Source organism: Myxocyprinus asiaticus, chromosome 14 (assembly GCF_019703515.2).
Source record: "Myxocyprinus asiaticus isolate MX2 ecotype Aquarium Trade chromosome 14, UBuf_Myxa_2, whole genome shotgun sequence".
Lineage (NCBI taxonomy): Eukaryota > Metazoa > Chordata > Actinopteri > Cypriniformes > Catostomidae > Myxocyprinus > Myxocyprinus asiaticus.
The window spans coordinates 24,713,486-24,735,866 of NC_059357.1; the positions used below are offsets into that span (position 1 = coordinate 24,713,486).

A 22,381-nucleotide genomic window follows, 5' to 3' on the forward strand; every position below is an offset into this window, starting at 1 on the left:
TCCCCTCTCCCTCCCCTCTTCTCTTCCAAGGTCCAGAGAGGCGGGGAAGACCTGCCGGCAAAAGGACGGCCGGAAGGGCAACACCTCCCCTCCAGGAAGGGAGGGGAGTACGTCAAGCTGGAGGTTTCCCCGGCCTGAATCGGGTGGTAGAGGAGTGTGACGAGGAGGAGGGCGTGGCTGGGCCATGAGGACGCACGTCCGACGCTAAATCGTCCTAATCAGCCGGTAGGGGGACAAGGATGAGCCGGAGACGCCAGTTGAGGAGAGAGAGAGAGACACACGTGTCTGTGTGTGTGCGTCTATGTTTCGTTGTACTGTTTAATTTTGAGTTTGAAATAAGTTTTGTTGATTGTTCACTCTGGTTACGCTTCCTCCTTGGTAGGGAAGGCAGAGTCTGCCACACCCCTGTTTAATTTCTGCTCCTTATTACAGCTATGCTTTTATCTGAACATGAGACAAAAACAGCTTGAAAAAGACAACAGGTAAAAAACATATTTGTAATTTACATTCATGCTAATCTGTACTCGAAGAATTCACAGAGACCTGAAACATATGCCCAGACTCAACTCTTAAAGCCGGCATGTAATGATATATGAAAAAGAGAGAAAAGTCCACACCACGGCTCCAAAATTAGAAAAAAAATATTTTAATGTTCTCACCTAAGGTGATGTTTCGAGCCCACGGCTCTTCATCATGTACTAATATATAACAATGTTCACAACTGGAACAGGATCTCACATGTCAGGATAATGTGAGTAAATCAGGCAGCCTTCACATGGCATGTTCTGATTGTAATCAGTGACTGTATATTCTAAAGAGAGCAGACAAGAACAAACCCACTGAGTCTAATTACTGTGTGACATGGTAAGCTGCTGGAACACTTAACAAAAGAGAGAAAAGACATCTACAACATAAGCATCAGTGCCTCAGTGCTAAGTATTTTTCATACAGGCTCATCATAATGTTATTTAGCTAAAGAAGCATGGACACAGCACCATAAATCACCCATCTCACCCGAATTCAGTATCCGTATAATTTCATAACAGCTTCCCATAAATTGGATCTAATAGTGTTTTATACCACATGATAACAAATGTTTTGTACTGTATGTGAAGTTATAGTCAAGCTTCCATGGCTGGCCAGCTAAGCAAAAAATAGGAATTTATGTTGATATTATTTTGAAAAATATACCTTCAAAGGGATAGTTCACCCAGAAATGAAAATTCTCTCATTTACTCACCCTCATGCCATTCCAGATGTGTATGACTTTCTTTCTTCTGCACAAACTAACACAAACAAAGATTTTTAGAAGAATATCTCAGCTCTGTTGGTCCTTTAAAAGCAAGTGAATGGTGACTTGAAATATGAAGGTCCAAAAAGCATATAAAAGCAGCATAAAGTAATCCATAAAGCTCCAGTGGTTAAATCCATATCTTAAAAAGCAATACTGATAGGTGTGGGTAAGATACAGATCAATAAAGTCCTTTTTTATTATAAATCTCCACTTACTGTACACTTTCACTTTCAGATGTGAATTGAAAGTGGAAATTCATAGTAAAAAAGGACTTAATAATTCACACCCACACTTATCGTGCCGCCCCCCGCAAGATGCTGCCTTGGGCAACTGCCCATGTCACCCCTGCCTAAATCCGCCACTGTCTGGAATGGCATGAGGGTGAGTATAAGAGTATTTAAATTTTTTGGTGAACTATCCCTTTAACTAAATAAATGAATACGTCATTAATAACATCAGGTTGCACTGTTTCTGGAAATTGCAACCAACCCAGGCTTTCTTGCACCCACACCAAAAATAAATAAAGCTGTGCCACTGATTGACAAATTGAGGGCCATTTTCAGTCACAAGAGGTCTACACCATTGACCACACCTCTTGTTTAGCATGAGTGGTTACAGTAAGAGCACAAATGAGGAGCCAAAGCAATTGAATGATTCTTTAAAAAGAGCAAGTGTCATAGATTCCCATAGTACATGTTCACTGGACACATTTCCTGCATATTACCTCAGCTGAATCAGTAGCATGGTGGACGAGGAGGGCTGATAACTCAGAATGGATATGGAAATAAGAAATGAAGAAGAGGAACTCATTGACCTTCTTGGAGGTATCAGTGTAATGATGCTAATCTTGTTGGAGTCCTTAGGCAAGGATATGACTCTAAGGGGGATATGAATCTTCAAGCATTAGTCACAAGCAGCTTTTTATGTGCAGCCTTGCAGGTTGTTAAACCAATTTATAAAATTTTTAACCATTAATTAAAATGGCTTTGCTTTACCATACCCCTTCAAAACATATTTTGGTGTCAAACTGAATCAGTGTGATGATGCCCTACATGCTCTGATGTGCTGTTAAACGGAACAATCCAGAACACGTCAAGTGAGGTTCCAATACACTTTTAAACAGAACAATAAACAACTTGGAAAACATTAATCATTCACTTCACGTAAGGAGCAACAGAAGCAGGCAAACTATCAAAAGAGCTGCTGTTCAGTGATTTACAGTAACAAGTTGTTATTCAACCCACACAGGCATTCAAAGTGATTTACCGAGCTGACAACAAAATAGTTGCAATATTACAGTAAACACATTAAAAACATTTAATCATGATAATGTGTGGTAAATATACTCAATATCATCATCTTAAAGAGATATAAGCTCCATTATAAAACTCTTTAATGAACATAATGAAGGGCTGTTCAGACCGAGCCATCTGTGCGCTAAAAAAACTTGACTCAGCCAACGAATCCAACAGAACGCAGATATCTCTCGAGATGCATTTATAAAAGTTGTTCTTTTAAACTTGATACGGCATCTAAAAACAAAGTGCTCCTGCTCCAGATGCTGAAAAACAGTGAGACGACTTTTCCTACTACTTTCACTACAGCCAGTGATGTCGCTGGACATCGTTTCCATCTAATATGCGACAATTACTTGCTTCTGTCACACTCAACAGCTTGCTATCATGTTTACACACTCTACTGATAGGTTAAGTTTAGATAAGGGTTTTGGGTTAGGGCATAATATTAATAAGCATGTCCTTAACGCTAGACATCTGGAAATTTGCACGTGATGAAGGCGTACGAGTTTATGTGAACAACATCGTGCAAAACCATACGAAATATCCAACTCATAAATTATGTACAACTTCTTATGAGATCGGGTTGGCGTGTCTTCTTGTGTTTAGCCGCACTCTTGCCACAATTACAGCATGTCTGTTTCTTCATTTGGCAAACCAGACTCAGCCCAAATCTCAGGCAATTTTGGCTGACCAGATTCAAGCCAATTTCCAGCCAAATAAATGCCTGTCTTTGTTGTTTATTTTGGTTGATCGGGACTCAAACCAGACTTCAGCCAAATGCTATTCCACACAAAAGCGTTACCATTTCTCTGCCAGAACCAAACCAGAAGTACCAAAAATAAGTCAGGTTTGGCCCCCACTTTATTGCTCTCTAGGCTAGACGCAACGCAACGGTCACAGACGTCGGTCTAGCGCACATTTACATGGGACAACTATTTTAAAACGCATTCTTTGTGAACGGCCCCTAACTACTAAAAATTCACTTTCATTTTCTAATCCGCGTTTGGTTCAAATCATCACTTTAGTCTCTTCAAAAGTCCCCTTAGCAGTTTTCCGACATTATGACTGAACTAGTGTTGTCTGTAGTCTGGTACTGTAAGTCCGTCCTCTAACAAGGTGGCCGCGCACTCAATATTTCAATGCCCTCCAGTCATGATTTCACTTATGACTGACTGAAGCGAACACCCCGGAAGAATGACTAACTCTGCTCCGATTCAGACCCTGACAGAGTCCTCTCACTCCAATCTGTCCTTCTGTCTCGGCAAACAAAAAGATCTCGGAACTGAAGTCCCACAAAGACCATTTGAAAAAATGAATGAATTTAATCGGCATGGACTCCATAAAAACATGCTTGTCTTGGTGTTGATGCTGTGCGCGCCTCATTGCTGTCACGCGTTCAACTTGGATGTGAGGTTTCCAGTAGTCAAAGAGGGAAAAACTGCAGGCAGTTTATTTGGACTTTCAGTTGCACTTCATGAACAGGTTGTGGGAGAGAAACGACACTTGTAAGTATGTTTCACTATAAATAAACTGACATCAGGTCAAGTGTCATGGGATATGCACCTGTTGAGTGTTTCATAAGTAATGATTATAAGTAATGCACTTTTTAAAGGTGTAACGTAGGCTTTTATATGCATTCTTGTAGGATGCAAATTCCAAACTATATATTTTTTTTCCCTTGTTTGACCTAGTGAAATGTATATTGAAAAACTTGGGAAAATGATGTCATCGTGCAGGTCTGATTTTTGGGGGGTTCAGAATTTCAAATGCATTCATCTTGCAAAGGAAGGAAGTGATTATTTCTTTTTTAAAAGGTGTGGCGTTGGATTAACTGCATTTCCTCAGGTGAATGATTAACATGCAAACCTTCATTTCACAAGAGAACTCTGGATATGAGACAGCTCATTACTGTGACATGGGGTTGGGCAGGTCATGTACCCCATTGACTTATGTTTTGTAGTATTTATGGTATATACAAGAAAAGTGCAATGATGCAATTTAGGCTTATTGTAATCTCTATAGGTCAGATATCCTGGTTTCAGACACTTGTAACTCTAATGGATGGAAGGCTATGAGTTTAAAATAAAAAATACAGACCTATATAGACTGATTGCAGAATGAGATAGTAGAGTATTAACCAAGGAGTCCTACAGAGTAGTGATAAATACAAGTTCAGGTACTGTTAGGCAGCTGTGAAATGAGAATGGTAATTAAAAATTAATAACTGAATATTAAGGAAGAACATTTTCTGAAAATAAGTAAATTTTGGTTAAGGTCTTGTGAGGTTTACACATTGACCACTTACCCATTGATGTAGAGAAGTATCTTTACAAACCAGCTTATTTTTTAAAATGGTATGTAAGTTCCACAGTCCAATTTGCTGTTGAGCAATAGGACTGTTGCTTTGTAGTTCTTCCTTTGTTGTTCACGTACCATTTATGACTCTCACAAAATGAATGGGAACGAAAGTGTCCTTGACTACAGAGCTTCTGAGTACTGCGAGACCTACATAACCAGCCTCATGAAGAATAGTGGTCGACCAATATATTGCTGAAGCAGATAAATCGTCCGATATTCTGACTTTTTAATTTACGGCATCGGTCGAAATTTTTTCCCCTTTGGCCGATTTGTTACTTGAGGGTGCTGAAAATTGTCTGCTTGCATGCGAAGTGACTGAGACATGAAACGACCAGTCACAGTTCGTTTTGTTGTTACAAGCCATCGTGTTACTACACTAATAGACCGGTGTGCAACACAGTGTCATTTAAGCGGTCCGCATATCAGAGCCGTGGCAGACAAGTTTGAGCTCATAATATTAAAGTCCTCGCCTGTTTCAGTCTCCCTCTCTCTCCACAACAGTTCCCTGTAACATTTAACTGTCTTGTCTAATGAAAAAAGGCAAATATCAATAAAACTAATATCATATATACTGTGTGCTAATATGCGCATATCTCATTTTAACATGTAAAAAACCAACCTCACAAAACTTGAGCAGATCCAGCATCCAGTGCAGCACTCCTAAATCTTCCTCTGAAGCATGTATTCAAACAGTCTCTCCTCAACAGTTCCCTGTAACTTTTCTAATGATAAAAGGCAAATATAAATAAAACTTCTATTATATACTGTCCGCAAACATGCAGATATCTTGTTTAAACAGCTGTAATTCATGAACCTCACAAAAATCCGGCGTTTTCTTCCCATGGAGTGTTCATCTAATATCTTCCTCTGAAGCACATATTCTATCAGCCAGAATCAAAACTTCAGGATCAGGATCAGGATCAAAAGTTCCTCTCATTCACAAATGATGACAACAATCCAAGCAGGTGATCCAGGCCATTTAAACTGTCAGGAGATTGCTGCTGCTCGCTGGATCCGCATGAGCGCGTGAGTGCAACCAAAGTCTTTCTAGCAAGTCAGTCCACTGTCGGCCATGTTTGGAACGCTCTTGGGAGGCTATTTCCAGTCATGAAAGTGCAGCTCCTATCTACTTTATTGGATAAAGCCCAAAATGTCCTAAACGGTTAGTCAAGATTATGATCAAAGAACATATTTCAAATCAGCAGTAAAATCTGACAACACTGGTATCACAAATGGTGCTTCTTTACCTCAGCTTACGCTAAAAAACAAAATTTCCCCAGCTTTTATAGCTAATGCGCATGCGCGTTCTTGAGTTGATTGACAGGTGATGTCTGTATCTAAAAGGTGATTGGCTCTTTTACCTGTAAGGCAGGACATCCTATCTACATGCATTGACCATTGGCTGCAGTTGCGCATTCTGATTTCTCCCATTCATTTTAATAGAAGTGGCCCGTCTCTGCTAAATAGTCTCTGGTGCAACTTCAAAGTAAAAGCGCTTCATGAGTGCTATGAGTAAATATCTCATTCACTATGCACTGTATGTACAATTGGTTTGATTCAGTATTTTTTAAGAAAATGCGATTGCTAACGTGGACATGCCATCCATGGTTGCTGGACTACTGTGTGTACTGTTATTTCCTTCTTCCTAATATATTAACAATTTCTTCATGTGCAAATACATTACTAAAATTTGATGACTAAACAGAAATAAGAAGAAACTGCTATCTACCATTAAAATACAATATCATTTTTTTAGATTCTTTTTTACAAAGTTAAAATTTTGTATGTAATTGAGTAAATATATTGCTAAATAAGAGTTTATTATTTTATTTTTTTAGCAATATTATGTTTATGTTATTAAATTGTGTTATATATCGGCATTGTGTCAGCCTATCAGCCACCAAGCTCTCTGGATATCGTCATTGGCCATTAAAAAACCCATATCGGTCGACCACTAATGAAGAAGTAATCAGTATAACAACTAAGGATATGAAACAAGTTACAGTACAGACAAAAAGCATGCTACTGTATCAGCAGTGTAACAACTTAAAGGTGAAGTGTGTAAACTCTGTGCCACTACCGTCACTAAACGGAATGGCAAAAATATATATTTTTTAAACAAACAAGTTTTCCAAACACACACAAATAGCTCCGCCCCAAAATCATGCCATTGGTTGAATAAATGTTGTTGTGTTGGGCTGATTGGGATGCTCAAACAAACTGAGAAATGTTTAACTAGTACCACAGAGCCACAGTGTATACACTTTCAAAGAAAACAACCAACAAATGGCTCACTTTGTAGTGTTTTTTACATCTGAAGCATCAATGTAAATAATCAGGCGGTGTTACCATGTGGATATGCTGCTGCTGTACAATTAGACAAACACAAGATATGCTGCATCGAGCATGTAAGACATGCTGCTGTATGATAATACAAACATACAGTGACCATATAGCAGATCAAGATCAGTGGTGCTGGGGAGGAGAAGGGTTTCAAGAAAAAAAAACAAAAAAACTTGCAGCGCACGGTAGTGAAACTGTCTTATTAAATGTTAGACAAAGAGAGCGTACACAAGTTGACTGACTAACTGATTACGTGTCAAAGGACCTATTAGATGACTCCTAGTTGAGTTTCATAACTGAATGTGTTTATAACTGTTTATAACTGAGTCTCTACATGAAGCACATTTTTAGGTACCCAACAAAACATTGTTTTTGTGTGTTTGGGATAGAAGAAGATATTTTATAGTAAAAAAAACTTTTATGGTGTTACTTAAAATCTTTCTTAAACATGTTCGGTACTATGAGTGTATGAGACAGCATATGTATCCCAACTCAGGTGTACAAAGAAACCACCTTTGCAGATGCAGCACAAAATATTGAGCATGACAGTGCAGGTAGTTCTACAGTAGTGACACACATATTGGTTTGCATACAAGGCTTTTTTTCATATCCCCAGGAAATAAGAATTCCAGAGATTTCACAATGGAAACCAGCCATGTAACAGCATTGATTAATGCACGCTGTTTTATTTTATTACAGAGGGATGTAATGCCCTACCCAATACAGTCCAACGTTGACTGAGAAAACCAAAATGGCATTTGAGCAAATCCACCATAAATATGACCTTCATGATGGAAAGAAATGATTTTTTTGTGGTTTTGTTTTTTGTGGTTTTGTGAGTGCTCAGGCAAAATATTTTCTCTCTGTGTGGCTTTTATTTGAAACCTGTAGAAATAGAGGTATTGCTGAAGCATGTTAATTGCTAGCTATATGTCGTCAAGTCAAGTCAAGTCATTTTTATTTGTATTGCGCTTTTCACAACACACATGGTTTCAAGCAGCTTTACAGGAAATCATGCATTAAAACAAAAACAATGAAACTGTAATATCTATAAAGTCTTACAGTAGTCATTGTGTAGTTTGATTAAATATTATTGTAAAATGTGTATAGAAACTAAATAATTAAATAATAATTGTATTTAGAACCCCAGTGAGCAACCTGAAGGCAACTGTGGCATGGAACACAAAACTACACAAGATGTTGGTTAATGGAGAAAAATAACCTTGGGAGAAACCAGGCTCACTGTGGGGGCCAGTTCCCCTCTGGCTAAACAGCATGAATATAATGCCAGTATTACTTATTTATGTGCAGTGCAAGTCATGGTTTTAAGTTTTGTAAATTAAGTGAGTGTTAAGGGCCAGTGTTTTAAAAATAAAAGGAAAAGATTATGGTAATGATATGGTAATATAACAGAACACATTTCAGTTATGTTGTCACATCAGTTGTTAGTCTAACTGTTTTCACTTTAGTGACAAACAGCTTTTTTTTTTTTAGAGATGTTTCTCTTCATGTTCTCAGAAATGCATTTGTATTTATGATGGTGCCACAAGGCATGTTACTGTAATACCTTTACTTTTTTTTTAAACAGCAAAACATAATAAAACCACAAGTCTCCCATGGATGGGATTTTTGAAAGGACAACAGAGTTATCAAAGTATTGTTATACAGTAGGGATCTATGCTGCCCTGCAAAGGCAAAATGGCATAACTACACATTTTGTTAAAATTGAGTTATGAGTAAAATTGGGTCTCTTAGAATACAGTCTGTTCTGTGACAGAAAGGTTTGGGTCAACTATGCTCAGATTCAGAAAACAAATTAAGATGATTTTATAATCCATATTTGGCTGGACAGTCTAGCTTTTTTTCCTTGTTTTTTATTTTTATTTTTTAGTATTGGTGAAGTTACTTTGTGGCTTTGAAGGGCAGTACGGATGTGCCTGTTTAAATTTGTACCTCATAAACTTACTTTGATTTGACTGTATGTAGGACACAGATTGGGTTGATTGCCATTTGCGACACAGTTGGTGCAAAGAATGAAGTAAAAAATATACAGTAAGCAGACTAAATGAATCATAAGCCTCTTCATTGTTAACAGATGTAAGAAACTATACCACAAGAGAGTGGTGGTTTCTGGACTGGCTCATTTTTCACTGCGGTATGTAAAAGCTATGTTTTTAAAAGCAGTGTGGTGTAAATGTTTGTTGTTTGTTATATGTAATTTAAAGTAAATTCAAACAAAGTAAAACCCAGATGCATTTTGCTCATATATGTCTGCCCTTGTCATTGTCTTAGAAGAGAAAAGTCCCAGTGAAACTTTGCCTATGTTGCTTAAATAATTTTCTGTTGACTTTGTGGTTGCTTGTCATTAAAGAAATATTCCGGGTTCGATTCACGTTAAGCTCAATCGACAGCATTTTTGGCATAATATTGAATACCAATTTTTTTTTATTTTGACTTGCCTCTCCTTTTCTTGGAAAAAAGGCAAAAATCTGGGTTCCAGTGAGGCACGTACAATGGAAGTGAATGGGGCCAATCTGTAAACATTACAATACTCACTATTTCAAAAGTGTTGCCAAAAGACATAAACAATGTGCATGTTTACATGATTTTAGTGTGACAAAATCACTTACTAACCTTTTCTGTGTAAAGTTATAGCCAATTTTAAAACTTCGTTGCCGTGATGGTGTAACGCATAAACCCTAAAACACTAAAATGACTGTAAAATGTACATTTGAACTTTACAGCTAAAATAATACATGAGTTTTAACAGAAGAATTATTCTAAGTGCTTTTATAAATTATAAGCTTCACATTTCTGCCTTTAAACCTTCCAAATGTTGGCCCCATTCATTCACTTCCACTGTAAATGCCTCACTGTTACCTCGATTTTTGCTTTTTTTAAGAAAAGGAGGGACGAGTCATAATACATTTTTGTGGTTTTCATTTATATGCCACAAATGCTGTCGATTGAGCTTAACTTGTATTGAACCTGGAATATTCCTTGAAGCCTCAGAATAGGCAAGAGGTTCAAGCTATGCATCTGTCCGCTTCCCTGTAATAATTAGAAGGGAGCACGTAAAATGTATGTTCTTATTATTAAATAATTCACTTAAACAACTGAGAAAGATAAATGTCCTTCAGTTACACACTTTACCTTTAACTCTGTAATTTAGAATCAGTTGTTTTGTTTTTACATATTTAGAAACGGCTGTCTTTACCCTGCCTTACAGATTTATGCACACATAAACCATTCAGAGGTCCTCTTGATGTTATCTGACCAAAGACAATTTGAGAACCAGATCAGTCTCGATGATACTAATTAGACTGGCATTCATCATCTTGGTCAACACATACAGAACTGGCTCAGTCCTTCTGTGCCACTGACTCAGTGGCACACAAGGACATCTTGTGTTTGGGAACTTTTTCCTGTGGCCTAATCTAAGGTCATCAGTTTCACACAATCCTTCCCTAATAACCCGTTTGCCCCCACCACCACCTTTGATGAATTTACCAGAGGCAGCAGAACTGCTTCTTTAACATCACTGTTGGAGTACTGTTTTTTAAATGTTCATTTAAGAATTTCAGTCTAAAATTAAACCAAACCTATGCTGCTGTGTGATTTCCTGTCTGATAATCTCTTCCAACAGCTGCATGACGTTCGCTCCATTTGCAGCTGTGGTTAACAGGTTCACAACTAGGTGACAGATAAGTCTGCTATCTGTCTGTCTAAACACAGCAGCAGGTTTTAAATCAATTTTGTTGTAAAGCAGCAAAAAAAATAAAAATAAAAGATTAAACTTTAAATGATTTGATATTTAAAAGCTTTGGCCAAGCTGGTATTTAGAGCTTGTACATGTATTTGTAACGATGTTGGCTGCTGGCAATGACTATGACGAAGACGATGATGAGAAGAACCCAAGTGCAGTTTATTATATAAGTGAAATCCAAAAACCCTAACCATAAACGTGATCTAACAAAAACATGAACTTGACATAAACTAGACTTGACTATGGCTTGGCTTGGCTTGGCTTGACTTGACAACAAAACAACATTCACATTCAATACTTGACAACTAGACAATGAAAACATGAGGGCTTAAATACAAGACATGGGAGAACATAAACCAATGAACAAACAGAACTGATAACAAGATAATCAAACAATAAACCAATGAAAACATGACACATAAACATGGAGGGAAAACAAGACATCACATGACTAGGGAACAGGAACTAAACTTTTCAAAATAAAAGACATGAATCAACAAAATACACCTGACATATCCCCCCCACTAAGGGGTGGCTCCTGACACATAAACAAAACACATAAAACATGACATAAATTCAAAGTTCTGTAGGGAGCTGGGGGGGGGGTGTCTTGAGGTGTGGGGCATGGAATGGCGAGAAAGGGCGACGGGCATGGGACCAAGGCAAAGTCCGTGGGGGGTGGAGCCATGAGAGGCTCGAGGGGCGAAGCCATGGAAGGCGGAGCCGTGAGAGGCTCGAGGGGCGGAGCCATGGAACTTGGTGCCCGGAGAGTAGCCGAAGACTCGAAGGGCCAGGGTGGAGCCGATGGCAGGGAGGACCAAGGCGGTGCTGGAGGCTCGGAGGAGCAAGGCGGAGCTGGGGGATCGGAAGACTGAGGTGGAGCCGGTGGGACTGAGGACCAAGGTGGAGCCGTAGGGAAGGAGGTCCCCGGTGAAGCTGACAGATTGGAGGGACGAGGCGCAGCCAGAGGATCGGAGAGCCAAAGCGGAGCCAGGTGACCGACAGACCAAGGAGGAGCCAGAGGGACGAGGGACCCCGGCAAAGCCGACAGGCTGAAGGACCGCAGTGGAGCCGAGGGAACGCAGAGCTGAGGCAATGACGAGGGACTGACAGGCCAAGGCGAAGTCCAGGGCTCAGAGGGTCCAGGCGGGGTCGGAGGGCCGAAAGTTCCCCTTGCCTGCTCAGGAGAACTAAGGGTGGGTATAAGGGTGGGAACCATCTCCAGGTCCCACTGCTCAGGTGTGGCTGTGACGTGGCATGGAGCAGGCTGAGGCATTGCTTTGACGTGGCATGGAGCAGGCTGAGGCGTTGCTGTGACGTGGCGTGCAGCAGGCTGAGGCGCTGCTGTGACGTGGCGTGGAGCAGGCTGAGGCGCTGCTGTGACGTGGCGTGGAGCAGGCTGAGGCGCTGCTGTGACGTGGCGTGGAGCAGGCTGAGGCGCTGCTGTGACGTGGCGTGGAGCAAAAGATGGCGCTAGCTCAGCGACCATGACTAGAAACTCTGGCTTGGCGGCCATGACGTGGACCTCTGGCTCGGCGGCGGCCATGACGTGGACCTCTGGCTCGGCGGCGGCCATGACGTGGACCTCTGGCTCGGCGGCGGCCATGACGTGGACCTCTGGCTCGGCGGCGGCCATGACGTGGAACTCTGGCTCGGCGGCGGCCATGACGTGGAACTCTGGCTCGGCGGCGGCCATGACGTGGAACTCTGGCTCGGCGGCGGCCATGACGTGGAACTCTGGCTCGGCGGCGGCCATGACGTGGAAACTCTGGCTCGGCGGCGGCCATGACGTGGAACTCTGGCTCGGCGGCGGCCATGACGTGGAACTCTGGCTCGGCGGCGGCCATGACGTGGAACTCTGGCTCGGCGGCGGCCATGACGTGGAACTCTGGCTCGGCGGCCATGACGTGGAACTCTGGCTCGGCATCCGCCTCCCCCACAGTGAACGGGGAACCAATGAACCGTAGGGCGAGGTCGATATATTGAGCCAGGCTGAGGGAACTGCGACCGCCAGGCATCAAAAAAGAAATTGACTCATTCAGTCCAAATCTAAAACAGTCTTTGAGGGCAACCTCATTAAAGTCCACCTGGAAAGCCAGATTGCAAAAGTCCTCCACATAGTCCTCCAGGGGACAATTCCCCTGACGTAGGCACAGAAGCCGAACTGCTGGGTTCATGGTTGGTCAAGTATTCTGTAACGTATGCTGGCTGCTGGCAATGACTATGACGAAGACGATGATGAGAAGAACCCAAGTGCAGTTTATTATATAAGTGAAATCCAAAAATCCTAACCATAAACGTGATCTAACAAAAACATGAACTTGACATAAACTAGACTTGACTATGGCTTGACTTGACTATGGCTTGACTTGACTATGGCTTGACTTGACTATGGCTTGACAACAAAACAACATTCACATTCAATACTTGACAACTAGACAATAAAAACATGAGGGCTTAAATACAAGACATGGGAGAACATAAACCAATGAACAAACAGAACTGATAACAAGATAATTAAACAATAAACCAATGAAAACATGACACATGAACATGGAGGGAAAACAAGACATCACATGACTAGAGAACAGGAACTAAACTTTTCAAAATAAAAGACATGAATCAACAAAATACACCTGACATTATTAAAAGCATGTACAATTTTGTTGAAAATACAGATAATGTAAGTCTAAGTCACTGCTTCTATTTGTAGGAAATATTTGTAATGCTGCAATATGTATCTCATTTTAGATTCACCCTTTTTTTGGCTGCTTGATTTCAGTCTTTCATTGGCAAATAAAAAGTCAAATTACACACATTACTGATAGCAGGCATTCAAGCAAAACTCAAAAAAGCATTAACTTATCATTCTTCGTAATCTTAAATCGATTACAAACACTTTCTGTATATGTAATTAATTATCTTACATACCAGATGATGGACAACATACTGTTAAAATAGAAATCAATAGTGGACTATAAAGGCTTATTTATTACTGCAATAAATAAGTGTTGATGCCCTTACCAATACTGCAATAACCTACATTTTTATGCCGACATTACTAAAGACCAAACATCGCCAAAAGCTTGGTTGCTGAAAATGATGTAAAAATATGATTTTGTGCAAACATTCAGGCCAATCCATCAAGCCTAACACTGTCTACAAGCAAGTGACGCAACAAAACTAAAACTCTCCATTATATTCAACGAACCTGTCAAATTCAATTTTATGATTATAGTAAAGAAAAATGTATAATGGTGCTTGACAAATTGTCAAAGATGTAAATGGGGTAGGCACTCTGAAAAGTTTGGAAACCACTGCTCTAAAGTAAATGAACAGTCTCTAGACATTATGTCATAAAACACATTTTGCTGAAGTAGAATAAGTCTGTCTTTCCTCGGGGCTTAAGGGAGTGGGGGAGGATAATGACTTGCCGACAATGTGGAGCATTCTGGGTTTTAGGATTAGATACTATCCATTAATCGGTAACAGATGAAATGTGAAGAATGAGATTTGTCACCTCATGAAAGTGGTAGATCTCTTTGTAAGTTTACTACCTGTGGTCTTTAAACCATGGCTGTCCCTATACTGTATAGACAGGCTTTAAATGTCTGTGTGGTGTTTTCAGTGATAAAGTAGGGAAATGGTTTTATTTCACAAATATGACACAGGGCTGTGTGACAATATAAAACCTGCTTATGGATGAGTCTGCATAAGTAGGAGCCTCATTAAGTAAGGGATCGTGTACAGCCAGTCCAGGGGTTTATTTTATGATAATGACTGGCTGACTGTATTTTGCTTATTACATGGCTACTTACCAAATAAGTAAATAAAATATTAAAGGAATATTGTGGTTCCAATACAAGTTAAGCTCAATCGACAGCATTTGTGGCATAATGTTGATAACCACAAAAATTATTTCGACTCGTCCCTCCTTTTCTTTAAAAAAAGCAAAAATCAAGGTTACAGTGAGATGCTTATAATGGAAGTGAATGGGGCCAATTTCTGGAGGGTTTAAAGACAGAAATGTGAATCTTATAATTTTATAAAAGCATTTACATTAATTTTTCTGTTAAAACTCATATTATTTGAGCTGCAAAGTTGTTTAAGTAGTCGTTTTTACTGTCGTTTTACGGTTTGTTGACATTACATTGTCATTCAACGAAGTTGTAAAATTAGCTATAACTTTACACAGAAAAGGTTAGTAAGTGATTTTATACATATATATTTTATACATATTTTATTCATATTTCACATATAAATCATGTTAACACACATATTGTTTATGTCTTGTGGCTACAATCTTGAAACAGTGAGTATTTTTATGTTTATGGATTGTCTGCATTCACTTCCATTGTAAGTGCCTCACTTGCATTTTTTTTTATTTTTATTTTTTTAAATACATTTTTGGTAATCAATTTTATTCCACAAATGCTGTCGATTGAGCTTAACTTGTATTGAACCCGGAATATTCCTTTAAATTATAGTAAAAAAAAAATATATATAATAAAGGATGCACTCTTTGTCCAGTAAAACAGTACGTTCTTTAGGTATGCATGCAAGTAGTGTAAATTCTGGTAATACTTCATCCGGGGACGTGGGCATTGACCTGTGAAAATATGACATAATAACAGCTGCGGAAATATTCTAATCTGGTTTTGTTAACAACTTTCTTAGTATATATATCATTTGCAGTTGAAAAGAGCCATCCGACTTGCGGTTCACTGCCATTCATTTAAATCAATTATTTTGAACATGACATCTCCTCAGCTCCCGAGGGATTATGGGACAGTAAAGTGTCCAGTCGATCCGCAGTTCTGAATCTTGCCGGAATTAGTAGGCCTGAACATGAATCTGTGCAACACTGCCAGTGTTTTTAACTCCTTGTCCCTTAATCAAGCTCTTTGTTTATGGCCATTCACTCTACTTATTTTAGCAGCAGCATTTTTTTCTATAAGGACTAATTGTTCACTGAAAGGCCAGCCCTTTTGAGCGATTCCTTTTGTGTACTTTTAACAGTCTACTTGGGAGGCACACTGATCAAATAAAGGTACATCACATGTGAACTCTGGCCCTGCAATTCATTCAGAGAAACTGCCAAAGCAGACACACCTTCTTTAGCAGGTTACGGGCAGTTCTGTTCCAAGTGGTGGTTGACTCATAACATAAAAGTATGTTAAAGGTGAAGTGTGTCATTTTTCGCTATCTCCTATCCCTGCTTAATATGCAGGACAAATGTGAGTAGGCCATTCATAGGCTAATTTCCCTCAGAAAGTGTATGAGCTATCAAAACATTGCTCTGGGTTTTACTAGCCTGACACAGCAACACTGGCTCAACCAATGGCGTGAGTTTGGGGACCATCTGTTTGGTGTAACCAATGGCAGATGTAGGGAGTGTTTGAGAAACCTTCATTTTTGCATTTACATTTGATGCTCATAGTATGGCAGAGAGCAAACACTTCACCTTTAGTACAAGATGCATTCTATTGCAACGTTTCAGCTTCTAGAATTTTTTATTTTTTTTAAATATCAGGACACAGAGAAATAAAAGTACATATTTTCAGAGCTTTTTGCAGTTCAAAATGTACTGAAGGATTTTAGGATCTGATAGCAAACCTTCAGACTTATGCTGTGGAAAAGATTATATTAATCTGTTTGCGTTGAGCCATTATGGATCATTATTATGATTCACTAAGCAAGCTTCAGTAACAAGGCAGTGAAAGTTATAAATCAGCTTTATTACTGGAAAAGGGTGCTTTTATCAGACATTGGAGTAAACAATCTCATAGTCAACCTTAAGCTGTAAATGACAGGTGTCTATATCGGGTTTAAAAAGCAGTAATGCTCATGGATGTTTTTCTTTTGTGTGTGTGTGTGTGTGTGTGTGTGTGTGTGTGTGTGTGCCTTAAAGGAGTCTTATAATAAATAAATAAAAGTCTCTATTTTTCTTTTTTACCTTTTTTTGTTGTTGTTATTGTTGTCCCAAAATCATAGTCAGCATTTCATTTTTAACTTTGTTTTCCACATTCTCTAACTCTTAAGGGTTGCCAATGTACATCATCACCCTTTGGGCATTGTACAAACCACTGTTGTAAATAGATTACTTAAATAGTAGCCTTTCTTTACATGCAGTATATCTTTGCAAGGGTATCTGAATCATGATTTTAAGATGGAAAAAAGGTTTTGTTGCAATGAACATACAGCCAGGAAGAAGAATTGGACATTCTGTCTCGCTCATTCACCTTTTGCCTTTCTCATTTCCTGTCCCTGGTGAAACTAGATTTAGAGTCACATGACAGGAATGAGCCGGGGGACACCAGCAGATTAGTGGTCGTGGTTTGAAGGGCGGTGACAGTGGGGGGCCAAATGAAATTAGGCCCATAGGGAGAGGGAGGGATGTCTTTCACCTCACCTTTTGTCTTTGTTGTCCCTCCCTGTCTTCCCCCTCTTTCTCGACTTTGACTTTGACCTCATCTGTGTCCTCATCACAGCCTACCTCATCACAATGTGTGATACATACAAACAAGCAGAAATGAGAACAAATCAACATTTAGAAGGATGTGGTGAAAAGAGTCTTGTCAAAATGAGCAAAGCAGAAAACATTGTATGTGTATGAGTAGTTATAACCTATACTATGTGTCAAAATGTCAAATTGATTGATTTATGACATGTGATTTATGACCCCCCCTGTCACCCTTGATTGACAGGTATGTGTAACGTGATTTATGACCCCCTGTCACCCCGGTTGTCAGGTAGAAGATAGTCCGGACATGTTAAAGAACATGTTTGGACATGTTCTTCCTGGAGTGTATTGGCCAGTCGTCAGGTGTCAATGATTGTTTATGGTATGTTAATGTTAATGATGTCTTACCTCTCACCATTGTTCCTTCCTGGAATGCTTTTCACACCTACATCACTACCTACATCCTGAATTTGTTGATTAAATAATGGTTTAAGATGCCATAGTTAAAACACAGAAGACACTGTGCAACTTTCTGTTACAATGGCTGCTCCGAGAACTCCTAAAACCCCTAGAAGAGTGATGTGTATCTCACCAACAAGAGGACCTGTTGAAATGAGAGAGGAATTGACTTTTGCGCCAAGGAAAATACAAAATGTTAGTTTAACAAAGTTTCTTCATGAAAATGTGGATTTTGCGAAACGTGATTTCTCATTGTCTGGTAATCGTGTAGGAAGATATGTGTTTGACAAGGTGATGCGAACTGTGAAACTCTATGCTGTGGATATTGGACATCACAGGAGCCCTGCCTGATTTTCTCTGCCAAAGACTGGTTTATGTTTTACAATTTCGTTTGGAGAGATTTGAATGACTGTGGCGATGAGCCACTGTACATCGGTGAGTGGGACGCCATGACTCCTTATATTTTTGCTGCAACGACAAGACAAAGCTCCACGAAAGTGCATGGCCTATTCCTGAATCTGAGCATCACATGTACTATGACATTACATTTTTGTTTCAGCGGAAAGATGTTTGTATGCTTAATGACATTTTTACCTGTATTGACAAGATGTATAGATGCTGTGACATGTATGATCGCTACAGTTCTGTAAAGACGATATTGTTTCACCCTGAGCAGGGTGTCAATAACTCCAGAGACCGCCTCTTAAGTCCGCCCCGATATTACAGCCATTAAAAACGCCAGCAGTTCGGTACATTCGCTACATACATTCACCATGTCTCAAGAATCTATGACTGTCTACTGCTACACCAACACAACTGAGACTGCACCGGCGATGCCTGATGACAATGCAACACCGCTGGAGCCCCACCCACAAACTTGTGACAACAAACGGTTGGATACATTTTGCAAGAATCTGGGGTATCACAACCTGACCTCCCTTACAACACCGTACGGCAACGCTGGAGCAATAGCTGGAGCTGCGGCCTATGCTGGGATTGATGACACAGACAGTTGTATCCGCTCTGACAGCTTCAAAATCATAAAAGCGACTGTCGTGGTCCTTCTGGAACCTGTGTATGATACTGAAATGGGGAACACATGCTGTCCGGCAGGACTGGCAAATTGTCTACTTAAACGTTGTATTAGATGTGAGATGACCAACTTAATGTACAAAATCATTAATGATTGTGTTGATGTACCTTTTGCTGTAAACGAATGTGGTGTTGATCCCAAACGTTTAACAAACCTCAAGAAGCAAATGTCTGTTGTAAGAGGCATGTCAAATGAGTGGACAATTTCTACATTACCTCAATGCTGTATGATGCCAATGTTCTCTTTTACTGAAATAAAAACCCAAAACACTTAAACCATCGGAGTTATTCTTTTGTGGATACTGAAGTGACAATATGTCAGAAGAAATGAAAAATATTTATTACACACCTTCTAACCCAGGATCTTTAGGAGGTAAAAAAACTTTTAAAAGATGGTGTTTTAAAAGAAACGGGTGCTCGTTTAACCGATAAACACGTTTCGGACTGGCTTACACACTACACAGAACTGCCCCTCTAAAATTCAAAAGGAATAGGGTTTTTGTCTATGGTATTGATATGCAGTTCCAGGCCAGTCTAGTTGATATGTCTGCATACGCCAAGGAAAATGACAACAATCATTTTCTGTTGACGTACCTAGATCTGTTTAGTAAATATGCATGAACACGTGTGTTAAAAAACAAGAGCGGCGCCGAGGTGACTAAAGCTTTTGAATCTATATTGAAAGAGGGACGTGTGCCACACAAATTACAGACAGACAAAGGAAAGGAGTTTTTTAACAAGCATTTTCAAAGCATGACAAAAAAGTACAACATCACACATTTTGCACCCGCCACAGAATTAAAAGCCTGTGTCATTGAGCGGTTTAATAGAACCTTAAAAGTTAGGATGTGGAGGTATTTAACAGCTTCAAACTCCAAACGCTACATCGATATACTTCAAGACATCACGGATGGATACAACGTCAGCTATCACAGAAGCATCAAGATGAGACCGGTTGATGTGAACAAAGAAAATGAATCTGTGGTGTTTCATAATCTAAATGGGTCTAGTTGGTTTTGCGGTGTCACCCCAAAATTTAAATATAAAGTTGGTGACATTGTTAGAATTTCTAAAGTAAGAGGCCCATTCACAAAAGGGTATGAGGAAAACTATACGCAGGAGTTTTTCACTATAACAGTGTGCATCCCAAGTGACCCACCTGTCTACAGATTGTGTGATTATGACGGAGATGTCATCGACGGCGTTTTTTTATGAGGAGGAATTACAAAAAATATTTGTGAATAAAAACAAGACATTTAAAGTGGAAAAAATTTTAGACAAGAAACAAGGCCGGAAAACGTTAGTGTTGGTTCGCTGGCTCGGATGGCCTGCAAAATTCGCATCATGGATCGACCAGAAATAATTGGTTGATGTACAGAAGCCATAAAAACAAAAGACCTACATAGGTAGCACACATTCATGTAAAAACCAACCATGACTGAGGGTGGATTTTATGTCACGCTGCCCTGCAACGTCTCGTTATCTGTTTATCCGGAAAACCGCATATCTAGTTATACAACCAGGTTAGCGAGAACTATAAACCTAAAAGGAGAATGGCAAGTTGGATTGACCAAATTTGAATATCCTGTGTCATGGTACACATTTAATGAGGAAGATGCTGCGTTCATTCTCAACTATGGTGAAACAACGGCAACAGATAGTGAGAAACACATCACCGACAATCCTATTGAAGGCAAAGAGATTTTCATTAGCAGTGATCAAAAGATATCAAATGTACCTTACAGGTTAAAGATTGGATATTATGATGACATCGTTTTTTTGATCAGGGAGATCAATGCAAACCTGCCATCGTGGGTGAGTCTTGGTTATGACCATGTTAAAAACAAAGTGTTTCTGAAAGCCCCTACGAAGACATCACTGACATTTTATGGAAAGTTGGCTAATATTTTAGGATTAAAACCAGGGGTTGCTATAGAAACTGGTAACCAAACTTGTGAAAATCATAGTGTTGGGTACAGGCCTGTGACGTATGCGCCCTGTCGAGCAGACATAAATGGTGGGTTCTACACCATGTATATCTACACGGATATTATAGAATATCAGTCAGTTGGTGATCATCATGTTCCGCTACTAAGGTGTGTACACATAGACGGTGAGAATAACAAGATTGTTAGTGTTAGATACGACAGACCGCATTACGTATCAGTTAATAAATCATCCATCACCGAGATAACCATACAAGTGAAAGACGATCAAAGACGTTCGTCTCAGTTACGGGAAGGTGTGTGCTAAGCTACACTTTAGACCTGTGAAACAATTTGTTTAAAAATGGCATATTTCAACAATCACAATGCCGACCCCATGTGTTATGTGGCCTATTACCAGAATCAGGCCGGCAATGGACTCCCCGGCTATGCCGGGGACGGGGTTATGTATGGAGCTGGTTTGGGGAGAATGTTTTCAGGACTCTTTAGAATGGCTATACCATTGCTAAAACGAGGATTTAGCATAGCCAAGCCACATTTTAAATCAGCTGCAAAAACATGAGTGACGTTGTTAGCAACATATTATCACATTCTTTTAATAACAACAGTACTCAAGACGGATCCGAGCTAATGGTGATGTCTCGCAAAAGAGCATCTAGACCACCAGGGGTGCGGAGGAGTGGCCAAATGCAGAAGAAAACAAAACATACACCTAAGAAAGCATCAGTTGTAAAACGCAAGCGCAAGGAGACAACAAAACATGCTACATCAAAAAGACCAAAGAGCTCTGTTAAAACAATATTTTAGATCATGACTTTACTACACAACATGTCAGAAGAGTGTTTAAAAACTGAACTGGATCTGTTCACAATGCCGTTGACTCAAACTGCTATTGAAAAAAATACTTATATAGAAGTACCACCATTATCAGCGATATCGGACTCATCACCTTTGGAGTTTTTTATCGCGGGGACTGGAGAGGATTATGTAGACCTAAACAACACATTGGTGTTTTTATGTCTCAAAATCACTAATGCTGATGGCACAGATATTGCAGATGGAGCCCCAGTGGGTCTTATTAACTATGCAGGGGCAACAATATTTTCACAAGTGGATGTGTCGCTTGGAGACTGTCTTATATCACAGAGTTCTAGCACACATCCTTCTCGATGCATAATAGAATGTCTTACCAATTATGGTAAAGATGCCCTTGAAACTCTTTTCTCTGCAGGGCTCCTTTACAAAGACACGGCCGGTCATATAGATGTGGCAGACACCACTGGGGATAATCGTGGTCTGACAAACAGAGCAGCCTTTACTAATGCCAGTAATGTGGTTGAGTTACTCGCACCCATTCACAGT

At 39.8% G+C, this 22,381-nt stretch overlaps 1 protein-coding gene across 1 annotated transcript in view; it reads left to right on the forward strand.

Annotated features, from left to right (window-relative positions):
- The first annotated feature begins 3,775 nt into the window (after nucleotides 1–3,775).
- Nucleotides 3,776–22,381, forward strand: part of LOC127452030 (integrin alpha-3-like) — a 73,372-nt gene continuing 54,766 nt past the window's right edge. Inside the window, exon 1 of the mRNA XM_051717154.1 lies at nucleotides 3,776–4,097. Coding sequence (XP_051573114.1) covers nucleotides 3,787–4,097 — 311 coding nt within the window. The 5' untranslated portion in view covers nucleotides 3,776–3,786. The remainder of the gene's footprint in view (nucleotides 4,098–22,381) is intronic.